The 21652-nt window shown below is 42.8% G+C and overlaps 1 protein-coding gene and 1 non-coding gene across 3 annotated transcripts in view; both read left to right on the top strand.

Moving 5' to 3' along the window:
- LOC144698292 (A disintegrin and metalloproteinase with thrombospondin motifs 3-like) overlaps window positions 1–21652 on the top strand; it is a 335384-nt gene that overhangs the window by 291075 nt on the left and 22657 nt on the right. For both annotated transcript variants that reach the window (XM_078570263.1, XM_078570260.1), the window contains exon 17: window positions 12415–12578. In XM_078570263.1, coding sequence (XP_078426389.1) covers window positions 12415–12578 — 164 coding nt within the window. The remainder of the gene's footprint in view (window positions 1–12414; window positions 12579–21652) is intronic.
- LOC144671786 (U2 spliceosomal RNA) lies at window positions 2096–2278 on the top strand. The gene has a single exon (XR_013574014.1). It is a non-coding gene; the product is annotated as a U2 spliceosomal RNA (small nuclear RNA).

The raw sequence follows: 21652 nt of genomic DNA, 5'->3' as shown, positions 1-21652 counted from the left end.
ACTGTAACAAATTTTTCAATTTAGTTACAGATTATTGGATATAGTAGCAGGTTTGTTAAAAATTACTGGATTAGTAGAATCTTGGATTTACTGGTAGATTACTGGGTGTGGTAGTTTAGTGGGCATAGCAGTAGACCAACAGCTGTGGTAATAGATTACAGACGATAGTAGTTATGTATAGACTACTGGTTAAATTAGTGGAGTATTGACTGCAGAGTAGCGAAACATAGGCTGTCATGCTAGATTATTTGTTATAACAGTAGATATAGTTAGATTAGTAGTTTACTGGTTTTAATAGTAGACTGTTAGGTTAAATTGTTGATTAAAGTTTGTATAGTAAGTTACTGGCATCTCTGTCGATTGCTAACTTGATGTAGTGGAGAGCCTTATGCGTTCTGGTGATCCCTTGAGTGATGTTGTCGGTGCATCTGTTTTGAGTTGCCTGCATGCCTGGCAGAACACTCTCTGTTCCTCTCCTCCATCTCTGTTCTCTCAGTCCGTGGCTCGCAAATGACTGCTCCCTGCTCAGACTGGCCCATCAGACTAGATTTATAATTGTTATAGATACACAAAGAAGACAGAATTCCTGTAACCATGTTACTCAGGCTAACCCAATTCAGGATTGTCAAATTCAGTCAATTCTAAAATTCAATCAATTCTGCTTAACCCATGAACAATTGTAAAATTGTGACATTCCTGGCACCGATCTACAGCCTCCCCCTTTAACCATTTGTATGTTATCAAGCTTTCTGCAATGGTCTCAATTCTAGCTCATCTATCCTTGTGGGGAGTTCTTGGTACCTTCTATTAACCCATCGCTGAAAACAGCAATCAATACACAGATACAATATCATAAGCAGTTGTACAACAATCAATACATAAGAAATAATCCTCATCTATGGATGAATATCTACATTCAGTTCCCTATCCCATATCTCCTCCCACAATGTGGTGACTGACCAGTCCTCAACAGGATACCCTCTGCTCACTCCAAACAAGGAAGGGGCTAAAAATAGGCTGTCCCACTTTCTCCTGGCTGGAGAACCACACCCTGCAAGGTCACCATCTTTGTGGTCAAAGAAAGAAAGCTTTAAATCTTGCAACTTGGAATGTTAGAACACTCATAGATAATCTCAAGAGTGACCGTCCAGAAAGAAGAACTGCAATTGTATCACATGAACTATCAAGAATCCATATTGACATTGCTGCCCTCAGTGAGACCCGCCTCCCTGGGGAAGGGCAGCTGAAGGAACCAACAGAGGGATATACCTTCTACTGGAAAGGAGAGGCTGACAGTGACATTCATTTCCACGAGTTGGTTTTGCCATCCAGAACAGGATTTTGTTGCACTGCCAGAATTTTACAATTGCTTAAATGAAAGGCACATGGCACATCACCTACAGCTCAGCCGTAATCAATATGCCACAGTTATCAGTGCTTATAACCCAGTGAAGATGTTAAGGAAAAGTTCTATTCTGACCTTGATGAAATCCTAACTGCCATCCCAAAAAGATAAAACATCATTCTTCTGCGAACTTTTAATGCCAGAGTTGACCATGACTCTGATATCTGGCGTGGAACCATTGGGAAAATTGAGATGGGCAAAGCAAATGCAAATGACATCCTCTTGCTAACAAAGTATGCTCAGTATGGCCTCATTATAACAAATACCCTCTGCCAGAAGGACAAATACAAAACCACATGGAGGCATCCAGGCACTGGCACTTCCTGGATTATGTCATTATTCAGTTCAAAGATTGATGCCTGTATTAGCCGATCCATGTAGGGGACTGATACCTGCTGGTCAGATCATTGACTTGCTCAATTGGTGATGAACATTGACTTAGCACCAAGACATTAAAAGGCCCAAAAGTCCAAGAGGGAGGAGATCAATGTTTCAGCCCAAATCATCCCAACCGAATCATCCCATCCCAAGTGCAGATCACGACCAATCTGGAAAATCTTCACACATCCAACTCAATTCCAGAACAGTGGGATCAAATAATGTCAGCCATACAAGACTCCTGTGTGCAGATCATTGGGTTTGAGCATCGTTGTCACCGGGACTGGTTCAGAGAAAACAATGTTCAAGGTTCTCGCTTCTTGGCCTTTTGCCTAAGATCAAGTGTAGTAGCTATTCTTACCAATTTAATATCTGATGCGTCCCCTATCTGGGGGCCCAAATATTAAATTGATTTTTGGGGCAGGGAGATGGAACAGGGGCTTGCCCATTCCACTCCACGCATCAACCTGGTATTGCAGGAATGGTGCAGTTTCCCCACCACAGGGTGAAAGGGAAATAGAAAAGAAAAAAACGATGTTCAAATACATGACCTCCTAGAACAAAAACAAGCAGCCTTTGTTGCCTGGCAGAACAGCTCAGGGTTGCAACTCAAGAAGGCAGCATACCAACAGTTTAAAACTGACCCGTAAAGAGAAATCCGGAAGGTAAAGGACAGATGGCGGAAAGGAAAAGGCCAAAAGATCCAACAACGTGCTGACCATAATGACATGCGAAGCTTTTTTGAAGCCACCAAGGCCATCTATAGACCAAGGTCAAATGGACAACATCCTCTTCATCCAGATGGTGCTTTAATTCTTACGGATGACATTTCCATCTGTCAATGCTGGAAAGAACACTTTGAACAACTCCTCAACCATGAATCCACAGTGGCAGCTAATACCCTTCAGACTATCTCCCAGTACTCTGTGGTAGAATCCATGGGTAAACCACCATCAATGGGAGAGCTGCAATATGCAATCAAACAGCAGTAAAACAGCAAAGCCTCTGTCCCCAATGGTAATCCAGCTGAGGTCTTCAAAGCACCTGTCACAGATGCATCTATCCATGACAGTATTGGTAACATGGCCACTGCATAGTCCTTGTGGAGACAAAGTCCTGTCTTCACATTGAGCATACTATCTATCATGTTGTGTGGCACTACTACTGTGCTAAATATGATAGATTTTGAACAGATCTAGCAAGTCAAAGCTGGGCATTCATGAAGCGCTGTGGGCCATTAGCAGCAAGAGATTTGTACACAGCCACAATCTGTAATCTCAGAGACCAGCATATCCCCCACCATGACTGTCAAGCCGGGGGATCAACCCTGGTTCAATGAAGAATGCAGGGTAGCATGCCAGGAGCAGTACCAAGCATATCTAAAAATGAGCTGTCAACCCGGTGAAGCTACAACACAGTAGTTCTTGCATGTTAAACAGCGGAAGCAGCATGCGTTAGACAGAGTTAACTATCCCACAACCAACAGATCAGATCTAAGCTCTGCAGTCCTGTCACACCCACTCACAAACAGTGGTGGACAATTAAACAATTAACTGGAATGGAGGCTGCACAAATATCCCCATCCTCAACGATGGGGGAGCCCAGCATATCAGTGCAAAAGACAAGGCTGAAGCATTTGCAGCCATCTTCAGCCAGAAGTGTTGTGCAGATGATCCTTTTCGGCCTCCTTCGGAGGTGCCCAGCATCACAGATGCCAATCTTCAGCCAATTCAATTAAGTCAACGTGATATCAAGAAATGGCTGAAGGCACTGGATAAAGCAAAGGCTATGGGCCCTGACAACAGTCCAGCAATACTACTTGTGCTCCAGAACTAGCTGTGCCCCTATTCAAGCTGTCCCAGTACAGCTACAAAACTAACATCTACACAGCAATGTAGAAAATTGCCCAGGTATGTCCTGTCCACAAAAAGCAGGACAAATACAATGTAGCCAATTACCGCCCCATCAGTCTACTCTCGATTATCAGCAAAGTGATGGAAGCATTGACAGTACTATCAAGCGGCACTTAGTCAACAATAGCCTGCTCACTGATGTTCAGTTTGAGTTCCGCCAGGGCCACTCCACTCATGATCTCACTACAGCCTTGGTTCAAACATGGGCAAAAGAGTTCAAGAGGGGAGGTGAAAGTGGCTGCCCTTGATCTCAAGGCAACATTTGACCGAATATTGCACCAAGGAGCACTAGCAAAACAAGAGTCAATGGGAACCAAGAGGAAAGCTTTCCGCTGGTTGGAGTCATACCTAGCACAAAGAAAGATGGTTGTGGTTGTTCAAGGTCAATCATCTCAGTTCCAGGACATCACTACAGGAGTTCCTCAGGGTAGTGTCCTAGGCCCAACCATCTTGAGCTGCTTCCATCAATGGCCTTCCTTCCATCATAAGGTCGGAAGTGGGGATGTTCGCTGATGATCGCACAATGTCAGCACCATTTGCGACTCCTCAGATACTGAAGCAATCCATGTCCAAATGCAGCAAGACCTGGACAATATCCAGACTTGGGCTGATAAGTGGAAAGTAACATTCACACCACACAAGTGCCAGGTAATGATCATCTCCAACAAGAGAGGATCCAATTGTCTCCCCTTGACATTCAATGGCATTACAATCGCTGAATCCCCCACTACCAACATCCTGGGGCGAGGGGTGGGGGGTTACCATTGACCAGAAACTGAACTGGACTAGCCATATAAATAGTGTGGCTACAAGAACAGGTCAGAGGCTGAGAATTCTGCAGCAAGTGATTCATCTCCTGACTCCCCAAAGCTTGCCCACCATCTACAAGGCACAAGTCAGGGATGTATGGAATACTCTCCATTTGCTTGGATGAACAGCTTCAACAACGCTCATAAAGCTTGACACCATCCAGGAAAAAGCAGCCTGTTTTATTGGTACCCCATCCACAAACGTCACTCCCCCCACCACCGTCGCACAGTGGCAGCAGTGTGTACACCATCTATAAAATGCATTGCAGCAACTCACCAAGGCTCCTTCGACAGCACCACCCAAAATCGTGACCCCCTACCATTTAGAAAGACAAGGGCAGCAGATACATGGGAACACCACCATCTGCAAGTTCCCTTCCAAGCCACTCACCATCCTGACTTGGAAATATATTGCCGTTCCTTCACTGTCGCTGGGTCAACATCCTCGAACTCCATCCCTAACAGCACTGTGGGTGTATCTACACCACATGGACTGCAGCGGTTCAAGAAGGCAGTTCACCACCACTTTCTCAATGGCAATTAGGGATGGGCAATAAATGCTGGCCTAGCCAGCAAAGCCCATATCCTATGAATGAATTAAAAAAATAATTGCAACTATCTTCAAGGAAGGAGATAAATTGAGGTATTTTGCTCTTATCCATATCGGGAAAAATCCAGAACAGCATTCTCCTGAACTGCCCACATCCTGTTGCTGAGGAAATCCTCCCAGAGATACAGTGTGGCTTTAGACCTTCCAAAGGAACCTCCAACATGGTCTTTATTGCCAGACAAATGAAAGAAAAATGTTGAGAATAACACCAGGAACTCTTCATTGCATTCATCAACCTGACCAAAGCATTTGTCTCAGCAAATCGCGAGGCTTTGTGGATTATGCTCCAAAGGTTGGAATGTCCAAAAAATTTCATCACAATCCTGTGATTGATTCATGATGAAATGACTGCAACTGTCCTGAGTGGGGGATCTAAAACAGACACCTTTGAAATCCAGACTGGGGTCAAGCATGGCTGTGTTATAGCCCCGATACAATTTACAACCTACCTGACAGTGGTTATTCACGTCATCAAAGATCAACTGCCTTCTGGTGTCAGTGTTAAATATAACGTAGATGAAAATCTCTTTAACTTCAATCACCACTGCACCAAAACTAAACTGACCTCCGTAGCTTACACCATTTATGGAGGGGGGTGGTGATATTGTCGCTGAACTAGTAGTCCAGAGACCCATGGTAATGCTCTGGGGAAAAGGGTTTGAATCCCATCACGGCAGATGGTGGAATTTGAACTCAATTAAAAATCTGGAATTAAAAGTCAAATGATGACCTTGACATCATGTTTGGAAAAACCCATCTGATTCACTAATGTCCTTTAGGGAAGGAAATCTGTCATCCTTACCTGGTCCGGCTAACCTGTGACTCCTGACCCACAGCAATATGGTTGACTCTTAAATGCCCTCTGAAATGGCCTAGCAAGCCACTCAGTTGTATCAAACTGCTAAAAAAGTCAATAATAAGAAATGAAACCAGACAGACCACCTGGCATTAACCTAGGCACCGGAAACGGCGATGGCAAACTCAGCCCTGTTGACCCTGAAAACTCCTTATTAACATCTAGGGGATTGTGCAAAGATTGGGAGAGCTGTCTCAGACTAGTCAATCAAAAGCCTGACATAGTCATCCTCACAAAATCATATCTTAAAGATAATGCCCCAGACACCACCATCACCATCCCTGGGTATGTCCTGTCCCGCCAGCAGGACAGACCCAGCAGAGATGGCGGCAGAATGGTATAAAGTGGGGAGGGACTTTTCCTGGGAGTCCTCAACATCGACTCCGGACCCCATGAAGTCTCCTGGCATCAGGTTAAACATGGGAAAGGAAACCTCCTGCTGATTACCACATACCGCCCTCCCTTAGTTGATGAATCAGTGTTCCTCCATGTTGAACACCACTTGGAGGAAGCACTGAGGGTGGCAAGGGTGCAGAATGTACTTTGGGTGGGGGACTTCAATGTCCATCAACAAGAGTGGCTCGGTAGCACCACTACTGACCGAGCTGGGCACATCTTATATGACATAGCTGCTAGACTGGGTCTGCGGCAGGTGGGGGTGACGGAACCAACAAGAGGGAAAAGCCTACTTGACCTCATCCTCAGCAATCTGCCTGTCGCAGATGCATCTGTCCATTACAGTATCGATCGGAGTGACCACCGCGCAGTCCTTGTGAAGACGAAGTCCCGTCTTCACATTGAGGATACCCTCCATTGTGTTGTGCGGCACTAACACCATGCTAAATGGGATAGATTTTGAACAGATCTAGCAACACAAGACTGGCAGCCATGAGGTGCTGTGGACCATCAGCAGCAGCAGAATTGTACTCAACCACAATCTGTAACATCATGGCCCAGCATATCCCCCACTCTACCATTGCCACCATAACCAGGGGATCAACACTGGTTCAATGAAGAGTGCAGGAGTGCATGTCAGGGGCAGCACCAGGCATATCTAAAAATGAGACGTCAACCTGGTGAAGCGATAACACAGGACTACTTATGTGCCAAACAGCATAAGCAGCGCAGCAACCAATAGCAGAGCTAAACGATTCCACAACCAACCAGTCAGATCTAAGCTCTGTAGTCCAGCCACATCCAGTCATAGATGGTGGTGGACAATTAAACAACTGAGGCTCCATAAATATCCCCATCCTAAATGGTAGAGGATCCCTGCACACCAGTGCAAAAGATAAGGCTGGAGCATTCACAACAATCTTCAGCCAAAAGTGCCGAGTGGATTATCCATCTCAGCCTCCTCCAGAGGTCCCCAGCATCACAGATGCCAGTCTTCAGCCAATTTGATTCACTCCACATGATGTCAAGAAATGGCTGAAGGCACTGGATACTGCAAAGGCTATAGGTCCTGACAATGTTCTGACAATAGTACTAAAGACATGTACTCCAGAACTTGTCACATCCCTAGCCAAGCTATTCCAGTACAGCTACAACACTGGCATCTACCTGACAATGTAGAAAATTACTCAGGTATGGCCTGTACACAAAAAGCAGGACGAATCCAGCCCGGCCAATTACCACCCCATCAGTCTACTTGCGATCATCAGAAAAATGATGGAAGAGGTCATCAACAGTGCTATCAAGCGGTACTTGCTTAGCAATAACCTGCTCCCTGAAGCTCAGTTTGGGTTCTGCCAGGGTCACTCAGCTCCTGACCTCATTACAGCCTTGATTCAAACATGGATAAAAAAAAGCTGATCTCGAGTGTTGAGGTGAGAATGACTGCCCTTGACGTCAAGATAGCATTTGACCAAATGTGACATCAAGGAGCCCCAGCAAAACTAGGGTCAATTGGAATCAGGGGGAAAACTCTTCTCTGGTTGGAGTCATACCTAGCACAAAAGAAGTTGGTTGTGGTTATTGGAGGTCAATCATCTCAGCTCCAAGACATCACTGCAGGAGTTCCTCAGGGTAGTGTCCTAGGCCCAACCATCTTCAGCTGCTTCAGCAATGACCTTCCTTCCATCATAGGTCAGAAGTAGGGATGTTTGCTGATGATTGCACAATGCTCAGCACCATTTGCGACTCCTCAGATACTGAAGTAGCCCAGGTCTAAATGCAGCAAGATCTGGACAATATCCAGGCTTGGGCTGACAAGTGGTAATATTTGCGCCACACAAGTTCCAGGCAATGACCATCTCCAACAAAAGAGAATCTAACCATCGCCCCTTGATGTTCAATAGCATTACCATCACTGAATCCCCCATTATCAACATCCTGGAGGTTACCTTTGACCAGAAACTGAACTGGACTATCCAAATAAATACTGTAGCTACAAGAACAGATCAGAGACTAGGAATCCTGCAATGAGTAACTCATCTCCTGACTCCCCCAAACTGTCCACCATCTACAAGACGCAAGTCAGGAGTGTGATGGACTACTCTCCACTTGCCTGGATGAGTGCAGCTCCAACAACACTCAAGAAGCTTGACGCCATCCAGGACAAAGCACCCTGCTTGATTGGCACTCCTCCACTGATGCATAGTAGCAGCAGTGTATACCATCCACAAAATGCACTTCAGGAACTCAGCAAGGCTCCTTCGATAGCACCTTCCAAACCCACGACCACTACCATCTAGAAGGACAAGGGCAGCAGACACATGGGAACATCACCACTTGGAAGTTCACATCCAAGCCACTCACCATCCTGACTTGGAAATATATCACCGTTCCGTCATTGTCGCTGGGTCAAAATCCTGGACCTACCTCCCTAACAGCTTGCTACCAATCATTTAGAATGGCGACAACTTGGCCATCAAGCTTTGAGTCCCAGTGTCTTAATGATGAGGCAGAACGGCGGCAGAGAAGGAAAGAAAAGGAAGCAAATCCTGCATTATCTCGTGAGGTATCCTGTCCCATGTGCCCAAAGATCTGGGGGTAAAGAATTGGTTTGTTCAGTCACATCAAGTCCCATAACAGAAACTCTCAACTCTGAATAGACGTCATCCTCGAATTGCGGGACAGCTGACTAGGTTTATTCAATGATCACGAGTTGTAGGAGTTCATTATTGGATTTAAAGCAAGAACTTGCATTTATATTGAGGCATCAATTGTGCACAGCTAGGTCTCAATAAACAGCAGTAAGGTGAATAACCAATGTTCGAGTCACTTGCCATCGCACCAGGTGATTATTGCCATGGGAACATGCAATGTACTAGTTTAATATCTTACCTGAGAAACAACTATTCCAACAGTACAGCTCTAATAAGGCACTCACTGAAGTTTCAGCCTTGATTAATTGCTCCAGTTCCTGAGTGGAACTTTAACCTATGACCTTCTGATCATTGAGCCAGATTGTAGAAAGATATTATTGGGTTTAGTAGTAAATTATTAGCTGTATTGGAAGATTTCTGTCTTTAATAATAAATGGCTGGATTCACGATCAGATTGTTGGTTTAGTCATTTACTTGCAGTGTTACAGGTGACTGGGTTTATCAGGTTATTTATTTCAATAACTCACACTGCCACTCTAAACCAACCCTTGCCCTCAATTCATGCTGGCATTCTCTCTCTGTTCACACTGGTTCTTCTCCCTCACTCCTCCTTCCAGTTCACACTGGCACTCTTTCTCCGTTCTTCCAGTCTACACTGGCTCTTTATCCCTTACCTTCCAGTTTACACTGGCACTTACTGCCCTTCCTCTGGTTTATGATGTCTTCTTAGTTTACGTCAGTCACATACTTTCACCCTTTACTCCGTTCACTATCAACCCCAATTCACTACTTCCATGTTTTGGATCTTGCATCTTGCTACTGCATCAGCTTCTGTTTTTGCCAATTTAGGTCTTATGGAGTTAGGTTGCCGATCAGTCCCCATCTCATTGAATGGAGAAACAGGCTTTGGTGGGGGATAAATGACTTACCCCTTTTCTTATTTTCCCGAGCATCAAGAGCATTAGATAGGAGTTGAGAGCAGCAACAAGAGATGACATTGCGAGCCGAACAGGAATGATGATTTTTTGCTGGTTGCATGATAAAAATGCAGCACCCTTACTTATAAGCCTTTGCTTTGCACTAATCGTGTCAGCTTGATTCAGTTGGTAAGATGCTCAACTGAGTCAGAGGTTTTGTGAGTTCAAGTCCCATTCCAGGATTTGAGAACATAAACTGGGCTGACACTTCAGTGTACTGCTGAAGGAGTGCTCCACTGTTGGAGGTGACGTCTTCTGGATGAGGCATTAACCAAAGCCAGATCTGTCCCCTCAGGTGGCTGTAAAAGATCCTGTGGCATTATTAGAAAAAACGAAGGGCACATCTTGGCCAATGTACCTTCTCAGCCAACATATCTTCTGATTTTTCTCATTTGCTCTTTGCGGATCCTTGCTGTGTGCACATTGGTGCTGGATTTGCTGGGAAAAAACGATCAGCCTTTGAAATGAATTTTTACATGATTTGAGTATTGCTGATAAAGAGGCATGCTGTTGAATATTTTCATCTTGCACTCATCAGGACAGATGCAAGAATGCCAAATTTCAAAGGGAGCAACAATTTTTACTACATCAGAAAAAGGGGCTGATTGGTTGGCAAGTCGGTTGAGTGTGCTAAGAATTACACTAATAACCAATTTACGATAATCAGTTGGGCTCACAATGTGGCTCACTTACGCTTTTTAGAAGCTACATATATTCAAATGCAGGGAATAGTCCTCTGCAGGCAAAAGGAACATGTCCAGCCATTGAGCCTTTTTTGAATTAAACAAAAGAGTGGGCGACAGTAGTTTCCTGGTACACTCTCAATGCCAACGCCTCGACCAATCAGAGTCAATTTGCCAACCAATCAGCACCCTTTTCTCATATAAATTGTTGCTCCCTTTGAAATTTGACATTCTTGCATCTATCCTGATGAGTGCAAGATGAAAAGCTTTGACAACGTGTCTCTTTTTCAGCAATACTCAAATTCTGTGCTACCAAGTGACTATCATATGATTCTCCCCATGGTAATGCAGTTCCAAAGTACCACTTGCCATTTGTGTCACTTGTTATTACTCAAAGTAATGATGTGAGATTAGGAAAGCAATTTTTACGGCTTGTGCTGTTAGTCGTGTGTATTCAGAAAAGAAAACCATTGCTTTATAGTGAGGTTTCCATTATGCATTGATAAATAATGTCAACAGACAATTTCAACAATTCCTCCCTGAAGTCTTACGAATGTCAGGAAGTAGAAGGACAGTCGAATGAATAACAATGAAGTTGCTGTATTTTAAGGGCTCCCCTAATATTTTAGCCTGATTGCTCAGTACGTAGGTGGGCCTTCCAGAATAAAAGGATTGCAGGTGTTATCTCATCTCTGCCTAGGTGCTGGTATGGATGTTACTGTCAGCTTCAGTGCTGAGTAGTTGATGATTGAAGCATCAGCTAGCACTTATTCCTGACTGTTGCTTGATGATCTCTGCTGGAAATGATTGCTGTTCATGATCTCTGCTGGCAAGTGCATGGGTGGATGTCAGATGAGATGATGATTGAGCTTGGCTATTGTATTGACTACTGACATTGATGAAGCTCACCTATGAAAACGGCTGTTGAGAAAATCATAGAGGAAGCCAAGCCTTGCGAAACAATATCTCTGCATTCAGGATTTGTGACCTTCAGTAGGAGAGGGAAAAGCATGGAAAAGAGAAAACAAAATGTAATGAACAGAAAAATAGCAGAACGTAAACATTGATCCAAGATTTGTGTACCTTTCCTGCAAGAGTGTTCAGACATAAATATCCAGGACAAAGAAAGGCCTTCTGTCCACCAAAGCATACCTTCCAGTACTGTAAACCTCCTAGCAAAGCTCACCTTCCAGTACCATAACTTTCCTATAAACATTCACCCTGTAATATCTAAAATCTCCATTGAAGCTCATTTTCCCAATAACTTATTTCTTCTATTAAGACTCATCCATACAAAACTCTTAAATGATTTCTCTACCACCTTAACTCTTATTTAGTCCCTTAACTTGCCCATTGTATCACACTCTTCTACTTCCCTACTCTTCCTTCATCCCCCCTTGGCTGTTCTTTTCCAACTGTTTGAGTAAAGAAGTTTTCCTAATCTCTGTTTGAAGATCAATCTTCATTAATATAAGCACTGATCATAACATATTATTAATGCAAACAACTCAAGTTACATTTTCTTCATATTTTAAAATAATATTGAATGATTACCTTAATCCATCCAATATCTTAATAGCATAATATCTTTCATTCAGTATTTCTGAGGTCAAATTATTTAATAAAATTCAGGCATAACTTTGTTGTAAATAGAAAATGAGGTCCTGTGATAACTTTTCTGATATATGTTGTTATCAATTTTTGCACACAAAAACCTTCATTTTATGTCTCAGCTATCAAGAACCAGGCTACAGGCCACTACATTCTGAATGGCAAAGGGGACAAACCCAAGACAAAGGTTTTTATTGAACTGGGCATAGAGTGGGCATACACCTTGGAGGATGATATAGAAACTCTTCATACAGATGGTCCTTTGCATGATCCTGTTGTGGTCCTGGTGAGTGACTCTCCTGTCATTTTATTCAGCCCTGGTACAAGATTTTTGACAAGGCTAAGAACTTCAGATATTTGAACATTATCCTTCCCCAAGATCTCCAGATAAACAGAAATGATGCTTGAGATAATAGAACAACATCACTGATCCCCAGCTCCTAACGAGAAGCTGGTCACACAGAGAGTACAGTGTAGAACTTAGCCACTACAGAGTCTCACATTCCTTTCTTCGACACACACTACCTCTAATAAATACGACCTGTTTTTGTATGACAATCATTGACGTGAGGGAAGTTCTGGTTGGTTATAAACACTTCAGACCTCTGTGTTTTCTAGATCAAGAAGGCCAATGATGGAGAGCTGTGTATGCAAGGTGTTTTACCTTTGAGCGACTCAGATTTAGCAGAGTAGTTGTTCACATATTACGCAATACATTTTCAGAGCAGAGAGGGTTATGGTTTATATTAACCTGTCCCTGAATGCCATGGAGGGAGAATCCACCTTATGGTGGCAATACCTCTTTGCCAAACTCCTTCACATTAATTCTTGGGCTGTAACAGTTTACATTTCTTCAATGCAGTTAGTGTGATAAAACATCCCAAGTTGCTCCAGTGGAGTGTAATCAGATAAACATCTAGAATGAGTCAAATAAGGAGACACTAGGGCAGGCAACCAAAAGCTTGGTCATAGAGTTAGTAGGTTTTAAGCAGCATCTTAAAGGAAGAGAGCCAGGTGGGGAGATAGACTGGTTTAGGGAGGGAAATCTAGAGCTTAGCACCTAGAAAGCTGTAGGTACAGTTGCCAATGATGGGGCAAAGGAAGAGGGAATGTACAAGAGGTCAGAATTGAAGGAACACAGAATCCTCACAGGATTGTAGAGCTGGAGGAAGTTACAGACATAGGAAGGAGAAAAGCCATGGAGGTATTTGAACATAAGGAATTCTATAACAAGGCATTTGGCTGATTGGGAGCCAGTCAGTGTAGGCCAGCGAGCACAGGGGGATGGGTGAGTGGGACTTGGTGAGAGATGTGATGTGGGCAGCAGAGTTTTGGATGAGCTCAAGTTTATTGAGGTTGGAAGACTAGAGGCTGGCCAGGACAGCATTGGAATAGGTTTACAGAAGCAAATGAACTGAGGCAAAGGCAAAGACGGGCAATGTTATGGAAATGGAAATTGGCAGCCTTGTTGATGGAGAGGGCACGGAAAGCTGAGCTCATGGTTAGTTAGGGTCACAGTTGATGATGAGGAAGTTTGGGGTGGTTGAAAACACAAAGTGATTGGTACAATGTGAGCTACCTTGTTTAAATTGTTCCACCATGCTGAAGGTAGATGCTCTGAGCGGTGAAAAGGCCAATGGAATGTTGGCCTTTATTTTAAGGGCATTGAATCACCACCTGGAAAAAGTATTCTTCAGTTGCATATAGTTTTGGTCAGACCCCATCTGGACTATTGTGTTCAGTTTTTGGTACTCGATCTCAGGAAGGCTATGGATTCATAGAATGATACAGAACAGAATAAGGCCATTCTGTCCATTGTGTAGTTCCTAGAAAGAGTTATCCAATTTGTCCCACTCCCATGTTCAGTCCTCCAGAAGTCCGTTATTATGCTTCCCACTGTTTAGTACATTTCTGTTTCGTTCCATCTGCAAGCTTTGAAATTATGCACTGTGTGCCCAAGTATAGGTGGCTCATATATATCACAAAGAGCAGTGATCTCAATGCCGATCCTTGGGGTATACCACTGCACATCTCCCTCCTATCGGAAAAATAACTGTTTAGCACTGTTCTCTGCTTTCTGTTCCTTAGTCAATTTTGTATCCATAGTCACTGCCCTTTGTTCCCATGGGTTTGCTGATCCACCATTCAACAAGATCATCCTGATCTTCGGTGGGAAAATAGACTGTGAAATGGACTCAACCAAGCTTCGAAACAATTTAGGCAGGTTAAATGAGTGGGCAAGAATGTGGCAGATGGAATATAATGTGGGCAAATATGAAGTTATCTTTGGTAGGAAAAATAGAAAAAACTATATTTTAAACGGTGAGAGACTGGGGAATGTTGAGTTAACATGAAGATACAGCAAGCAATTAGGAAAACAAATGGTATGTCAGCCTTTATTACAAAAGGACTGGCTTATAAGAGTAAAGAAGTCTTATTGCAATTGTACAAAGTTTTGGTGAGACCGTACCTGGAGTGCTGTGTTGTTTTGGTCTCCTTAGCTAAGGAAAGATATACTTGCCTTAGAGGGAGTGCAACAAAGATTCACTCAACTTATTCCTGTGAGGAGAGATTGAGTAGATGAAGTCTATATTCCCAGAGTTTAGAAGAATAAGAGGTGATCTTATTAAAACATAAAAATTCTAAAGGGCTTGACAGGGTAGAGGCTGGGAGACTCTTTCTCCTGACTAGGTTTGTTTAGAACTAGCTGTCACAGCTTCAAAATAAGGTTTCAGTCATTTAGGACTGAAATGAGGAGAAATTTCTTCACTCATAATATTGCAAACCTTTCGAATGCTCTACCCTGGAGAGCAGTGGATGCTCATGGATACTCAGTATTTGAGTTATTCAGGTCAGGGATTTATAGTTTTGTAAATACTAAGGGAATCAGGGGATATAGGGATAGCAGGGGAAGTTCTATCTGAAGTAGAAGATCAGCCATGATCCACAGGCTCAAGGGGCTCCAAGACCTACTCTTATTTCTTATGTGATAGTTCATCAAACATCTTTCGAAAGTCCACATGCACCAACTGTTTTACCCTCACCCACTGTGTGTTACTTTAGCAATGAAATTAATCAAGTTAGTCAAATACGATTTGCTTTTAGCAAGTCAATGCTGGCTTTTATTCATTAACCCATAACTTTGCAAGTGTCAATTAATTTTCTCTCATATTATTGTCTTTAAAAGTTTCCGCATTGCTGATGTGATACTGCCTGGCCTGTAGATGCCAGGTTTATCCCCCACTGCTTTTTTAAACTGGGTTATGACATTTGCAATCCTCCAGTCTTCTGGCACCACCCTATATCTAAGGAAGATTGGAAGGCAGTGGCCAGTAGCTGCACAATTTCCACCGTTGCTTCCCTCAGCAATCTAACATGCATCCCAAATGGACCAGGTGACTTTTTCTTTGAGCTCTATCAAACTTGTATCTATTTTTCTATTATCTTTTATCTATTTTTACCATATACAATTTTATCTCCTATCTCCTCCTTCAATGTGGTTTTGGGAGAATCCTCTTCTCTAGTGAAGACAGATACAAAGTACTCATTTAATTCCTCAGTCATGCCCTCTGCCTTCACAAGAAGCTGTCCTTTTTGATTCCTGATCAGCTCAACCTTCTTTGATTGTCCTTTTAGTATGTATATGTAATAAAGACTTTGGGTTCCCTTCTATGTTATCCTCTAATGTATTCTCATACACGTTCTTTGCTCCTTTTATTTCCCTTTTCAGGTGCCCCTGGTACATTTAGTTCTCTACTGAACCAAGAATCTAATATTTATCATAAGATTTATTTTTTTGTTGCATTGCTCCCTTCCTCCTGCACCTGAACTATCTCCTCTCTGAAGGCCTACCATTGTTCATTTCGTGTTTTACATGCCAGTCTTTGATTCTAATCTACCTGGGCCAGATTCCTTTGCAACTCATTGAAATTAACCTTCCTCCAGTTGAGTATTTTCACATTTTGGCCCAGATTTTCACCAGGTTGAGCCAGGCTCAGAGCCCACTTTTTAAAAATTCGTCCCTAATTGCCCTTGAGAACTGAGTGGCTTGCTAGGCCATTTTAAGAGTCAACCACATTGCTGTGGATCTAGAGTCACATGTAGGCCAGACCAGGTAAGGACAGCAGATTTTTTCTTCCCTAAAGGGCATTAGTGGATTTTTCCGACAATCATTTTATGGTCATCATTAGACTTTTAATTCCAGATTTTCATTGCATTCAAATTTCACCATCTGCCATGGTGGGATTCTAACCCGGGTCCCCAGTGGATTACCCTAGGTATCTGGAGTACTAGTCGAGTGACAATAATACTACGCCACTGCCTCCCCCACTTGCAGTACTCCAGCCTTTGCCAGCTCCATTGTGGGGCCAGGCATCTGACAACTGTTTCAACAGAAGCAGACACTTGTTTTTCCAGATTGCCTCCTTATGAATCCTAAGCTAAGTTCCAAAAATGACAAATGCATTCAACTCAGCGAGTAATATTTAGACAGCTTACAAGGGAGTGAGAGCTGTTATTTGACTGACATCTCTAATATCTTGTAGTAAGTTATTTCTTCGTTGTGGTTTGTGTATTATTTACACAAGATTAAGAAGTACGAAGCGGAGAAAAGTTTCTGACATTGATGCTACGAATGGCTGTAGTTGATTGACCCTTTAAAGAGGTTGCAAGCTGAGCAGTTGTTTTTTCAAAGTATCTTTTCAAAACCTCTGCTTATGTTATCAGTTTCAGGATCATTTCAAAGACTCGGTTCCTCCTTAATGGGGACGGGTTTGTTGAGCAGGAACTTTTCTGATTTCTACTTCTTGTTCCCTTCACGAAAATCTGGCCCATGATTTTTTTCTTGTCCCTTTCCATAACTGTTCTAAACCTAATGACATTGTGATAACTCTTTATCAAATGCTGTCCTCCTTGAAACAGATTCCATTTGTTCCACTTTTTCCCTAGAATTAGATCCAGCACTGCTTCCCTCCTTGTTGAACTGTATACATTCTGATCAAGGAAGTTCTCTTTACACATCTCAGAAATTCCTTCAGCTCTTTACACTGTTATTTTCCCATCCTACAATAGGATAATTAAAGTCCTCCATTACCACTATAAAGTTCTTGCATCTTTCTGCTATTTGCCTGAAGATTTGCTCTGTTATCCCCTTCTGGCCATTTGGTGGTTTTTGATTTATATCAATTAGTAATAGCCTTATGGTACAATAGGTAACATCCTTGTCTCTGAGCCAGGAGCTGGGCTTCAAGTCCCACTCCAGGACTTGATGGCTAATGAAGGTGTGGTCATAAATGCAGCTGAACAGGTTGAGCATTAACCTGCAAATCCTTCCAACACATGCCAATGGCAGGAGTGGTAAGATTGGGAGAGATTCCTAATCAACCATGTGATGGAAAGAAATTGGAGCCTCTTCCATCACAATCCATAGCTCCAGACTATGACATGTATGTTGCTCCAGCAAATCTGACTCCTTGGGGGGCTGGTTGGCTCAGTTGACTGGACAATCAGCGTGGTTCATATTGGTGCCAACAGCATAGGGGGTTGACCCTTCTTCCTGCTGGGGTGGATTTGGGAGCTGCCTCCTTGCCCTATCCGTGGTGGAGGTTGGACCTGTATTTGGGCGGAGAGCTCAAGAGGAAATGTAATATTGCTATATTGTTCCTCAATTTTAACCACATAGATTCTGTCTTTGAACCCTCAAATACATCATCTCTTTCCAATAGTGCAACAGTATCTTTGCACTACACCTGCCAACCCCTTCATGTTTTTTATTCCCTATCATTCCTGAATACTTTATAATCAGGAACATTAAAAGCCCATTCTTTCCCTTGTTGGATCTAGGTGTCCATTACTGTCACTATATCATAATGATGTATGGCTACTTGTACATGCAGTTCACCAACCGTATTTACCACACTGACCATTTATGTGTATGCAGTCTAGACCCATCTTGGTCTGCCTCACATTTCACCCTGTCTGATCCCTCCTGTTTCTGAACTACTCTTTATTCAAATGTCATTTGTCTCTGTCAGTTCTCTGTGCAACTTGTATCTCATCTGCAATGCTTCATCCTGGTGCCCTCCCCCTGATAAATTAGTTTAAACCCTCCCCCAACTACTAGTTAATTACCCAAAAGGACATTAGTGTCAGTCCAGTTGAAGTGCAACCCGTCTAACTATACAGGTCTTGAGACTGTCCCAGAACTGGTCTCAGCACCCATAGAGTCTGAAGCTCTGTCTCCTCTACCAGTTCTATAGCTACACATTAGCCTGTATTATCTTATTGTTCCCACAGACATGGCGTGTAACACTGGGAGTAATCTGGAGATTACTAATGTCCTGCTATTTAACTTCTTCCCTAACTCCTGAAAGTCTGTATGTAGGACCTTAACCCTTTTCCTAATTATATTATTAGTTTCAACATGCAAAATGTTCTGCTCTGTTCAGTGGTGTCATTTATCCTGGTGCCTGGGAGGTAACATACCATGTAAGACTCACATCGGCAGCTGCAGAAATACATGTCTATTCCCTGACTACTGAATTCCCTATTTCATTTTACACTTCGTTGTGTCCACCTGTATGATCATTTTTTCCAAGGTGGCGAGGATGTGCTTTAGGCTTCATCCAACACCCCACTCCAGCACACATCACACCACCATGACCGATCCACCCCCCTGCCCAAGTGGTAGCTGGTATTCTGGTATTCAATGCTGATAACTGGTTTGAAACAGCCATATTTCTAGAAAATTTCTGTATTGCCTCCCTCTTGCTATCCTGTCAAATGGCCACCTACTTACTATCCTCCTGAACTCTGCAACTGCAGTGTAACCACCCCCTGAATGAGCATTTCAGGAAATTCCTGGCTTCCATACGCCCTGTTCCCCAAGCTCAAAGCAACTGGGGGCACTTCCTACATATGAAGTTATCTGAGACACATGAAGCAAACAGGTTTTTGCTTGATGTAATTTGGATCACTATAATTTTTGTATTCTCTGATACGTTAGTTTTAATTTTATCCAACGAATCTAATTAATTATTATGCCTATTTTATAGTTCCTTATTTACCGTTGCCCCTTGGTATAAATTACTTAGCACCTCCATCCTCCTGAGCACTGAATTCCCACTCTCAGCAAATTCCCTTTGTCATTCTAGTTAGCAAGCCACTCCATTTAGCAGATTCATCAAGCTCTCACCCAGCTATGAGTTTGAGTTATTGGCCAAGGCACAACACAGACTCACCAGACTGATACCGGTGCTTAGAAAGTTAAATTATGAGGACAGGTTGCAAAGATTTAGCCTGTATTCCCTTGACTGTACAAAATTGAGGGGTGATCTGATCAAGGTGTTTAAAATGTCATAAGAGTTTGATGAGGTAGATTCAGAGCAACTATTTCATCTAGTGGGGGCATCAAGAGCAAGGGGACTTAACTTTAAAATTATTGTGAGACCATTTGGGAGAGAAATTGGGAAGCATATTTTTATACAAATTGTGGTAAAAATATGGAACATTGTCCCTCAAAAGGTCAAGGATGTTAGGATAATTGGAGCTTTCAAGACTGAGATAGATAGATTATTGTTAAGTAATGGAGCTAAGACTAAGGTAAATGGAGTTAAGATAGCCATAATTTGATTGAATGCCAGGGGCTGAGGGGCCTACTCCTGTTCCCCTGATCCTCTGTTCCTATGAGACATGAGGCAAAGCTGCAGGAAGCTGGCTGGCTTAAAATCAGCACTCCAGGCCCACCCTGAGTAGGTTGCAGAAAGGTAAGCAGTTGCTGGAGATCCACATTTCAGACTGTTAAAACCACTGTTCAACAGGACATGGTGTGCATCCATGCTGTGGATGGTAATTTCTTTTTTACTTCTTCAGGGGATGTGAGCATTGCTGGAAAGGCCAGCATTTGTTCCCCATCCTTAATTGTTCTTGAGAGGATGGTAGTAAATTGCAAAATTTATGAATGCTGTGCTACTTATGAGGAACTCTCTATACCTGGTACCTAGCTCTGCTTTTCAGTTGTTTCATGACCACCTAGTAACTATTATCTAATGATAAGGTATGCAACACTGTTGCTGAGATCAATGTGAGTTAATAAATGACTGTAAGCATGGAATTATATGAAAGCAAATCATTTTTGACTAACTTGATTGAGTCCTTTCATGAAGTAAGAGAGAGCTAATGAAGGTAATGCAGTTGATGTTGTAGATAGTGGCTTTCAAAAGGCGCTTCATAAAGTACCACATAATAGACTTGTTAGCAAAATTGAAGTCCATGGAATTAAAGGGACAGTGGCAGCACATATATAAAATGGGCTATGAGACAAAAAGCAAAGTAGTTGTGAACAGTTGTTTCAGGATCGAGGAAAACGTACAGTGCTTTCTGGCAGGAGTTGGTATTAGGATCACTGCTCTTCCTTATATATATATCAATGACCTGGACTTGGGTATACAGGGCATGGTTTCAAAGTACAGATGACACAAAACTCAGAAATGTAGTAAACAGTCAGGGGTAGAGTAACAGACAGATGAAATGTGCCGACACATCTCAGATACAATTTAACAGAGAGAATTGTGAAATGATGCATTTTTTAGGAAGAATGTGAAGAGAGAATATAAATTGAATTGTATATGTTTAAAAGGGGTGTAGGAACAGAGAGAAGTTATGCTAAACATAACTTTGCAAAACACTGGATAGGCCTCAGCTGGAGTATTGTGTCTAATTCTCAGCACCACACTTTATGAAGCTTGACAAGTGCCTTCAAGAGAGTATAGAGGAGATTTACAAAAAATGGGACCAGCGATTAAAAACTTCAGTTACATGGAAGGACTGGAGAAGCTGGTTTGTTTGCCTAAGAGCAGAGAAGGTTAGGGGAGATTTAATAGAGGTGTTCAAAGTCATAATTTTGGGTCGATTGGCCTCCTGTGCTATAAGATTCAATGAAGATAGTGCCAAGATGGCAGGCTCAGTATGGAAGTTTGCAACTAAGTGGGACAGATTCAGTAAATCGCTACCTGAACCAGAGAGAATCAAATTCCACAAGATTTACCCTAAATAATTGAGCAACCAGTCTGGCTCATTAATGGAACCTGGAGAGACAGGGAACCTGTTACTGAGGTTAAATTCCTCCCCCTTAGCTCCAAATGACCCAGCAAGCCAAACCCCTACCTGATAGGGTGGTCCTGGCTTGATAAACAGTACGAAGCTCTGTGAAGGTTGGCTGCATGGATTTGGTGAGTTAAATTCCAATACTCCTCCTGTGCACACATGGTGGTCCCTAAGTCTTGGTTCTGTATACTTGTGCCTAAATTCTCTGGACATAGTTAAGTGGGGTCTGTCCCCAGAGAAAGAGAGTGCACACTTTCT

This window comes from Cetorhinus maximus, chromosome 2 (assembly GCF_964194155.1).
Source record: "Cetorhinus maximus chromosome 2, sCetMax3.hap1.1, whole genome shotgun sequence".
Classification (NCBI taxonomy): Eukaryota; Metazoa; Chordata; class Chondrichthyes; order Lamniformes; family Cetorhinidae; genus Cetorhinus; species Cetorhinus maximus.
Note: the sequence above shows the minus strand (reverse complement) of the source record. Positions and strands in the feature narration are given on the sequence as shown.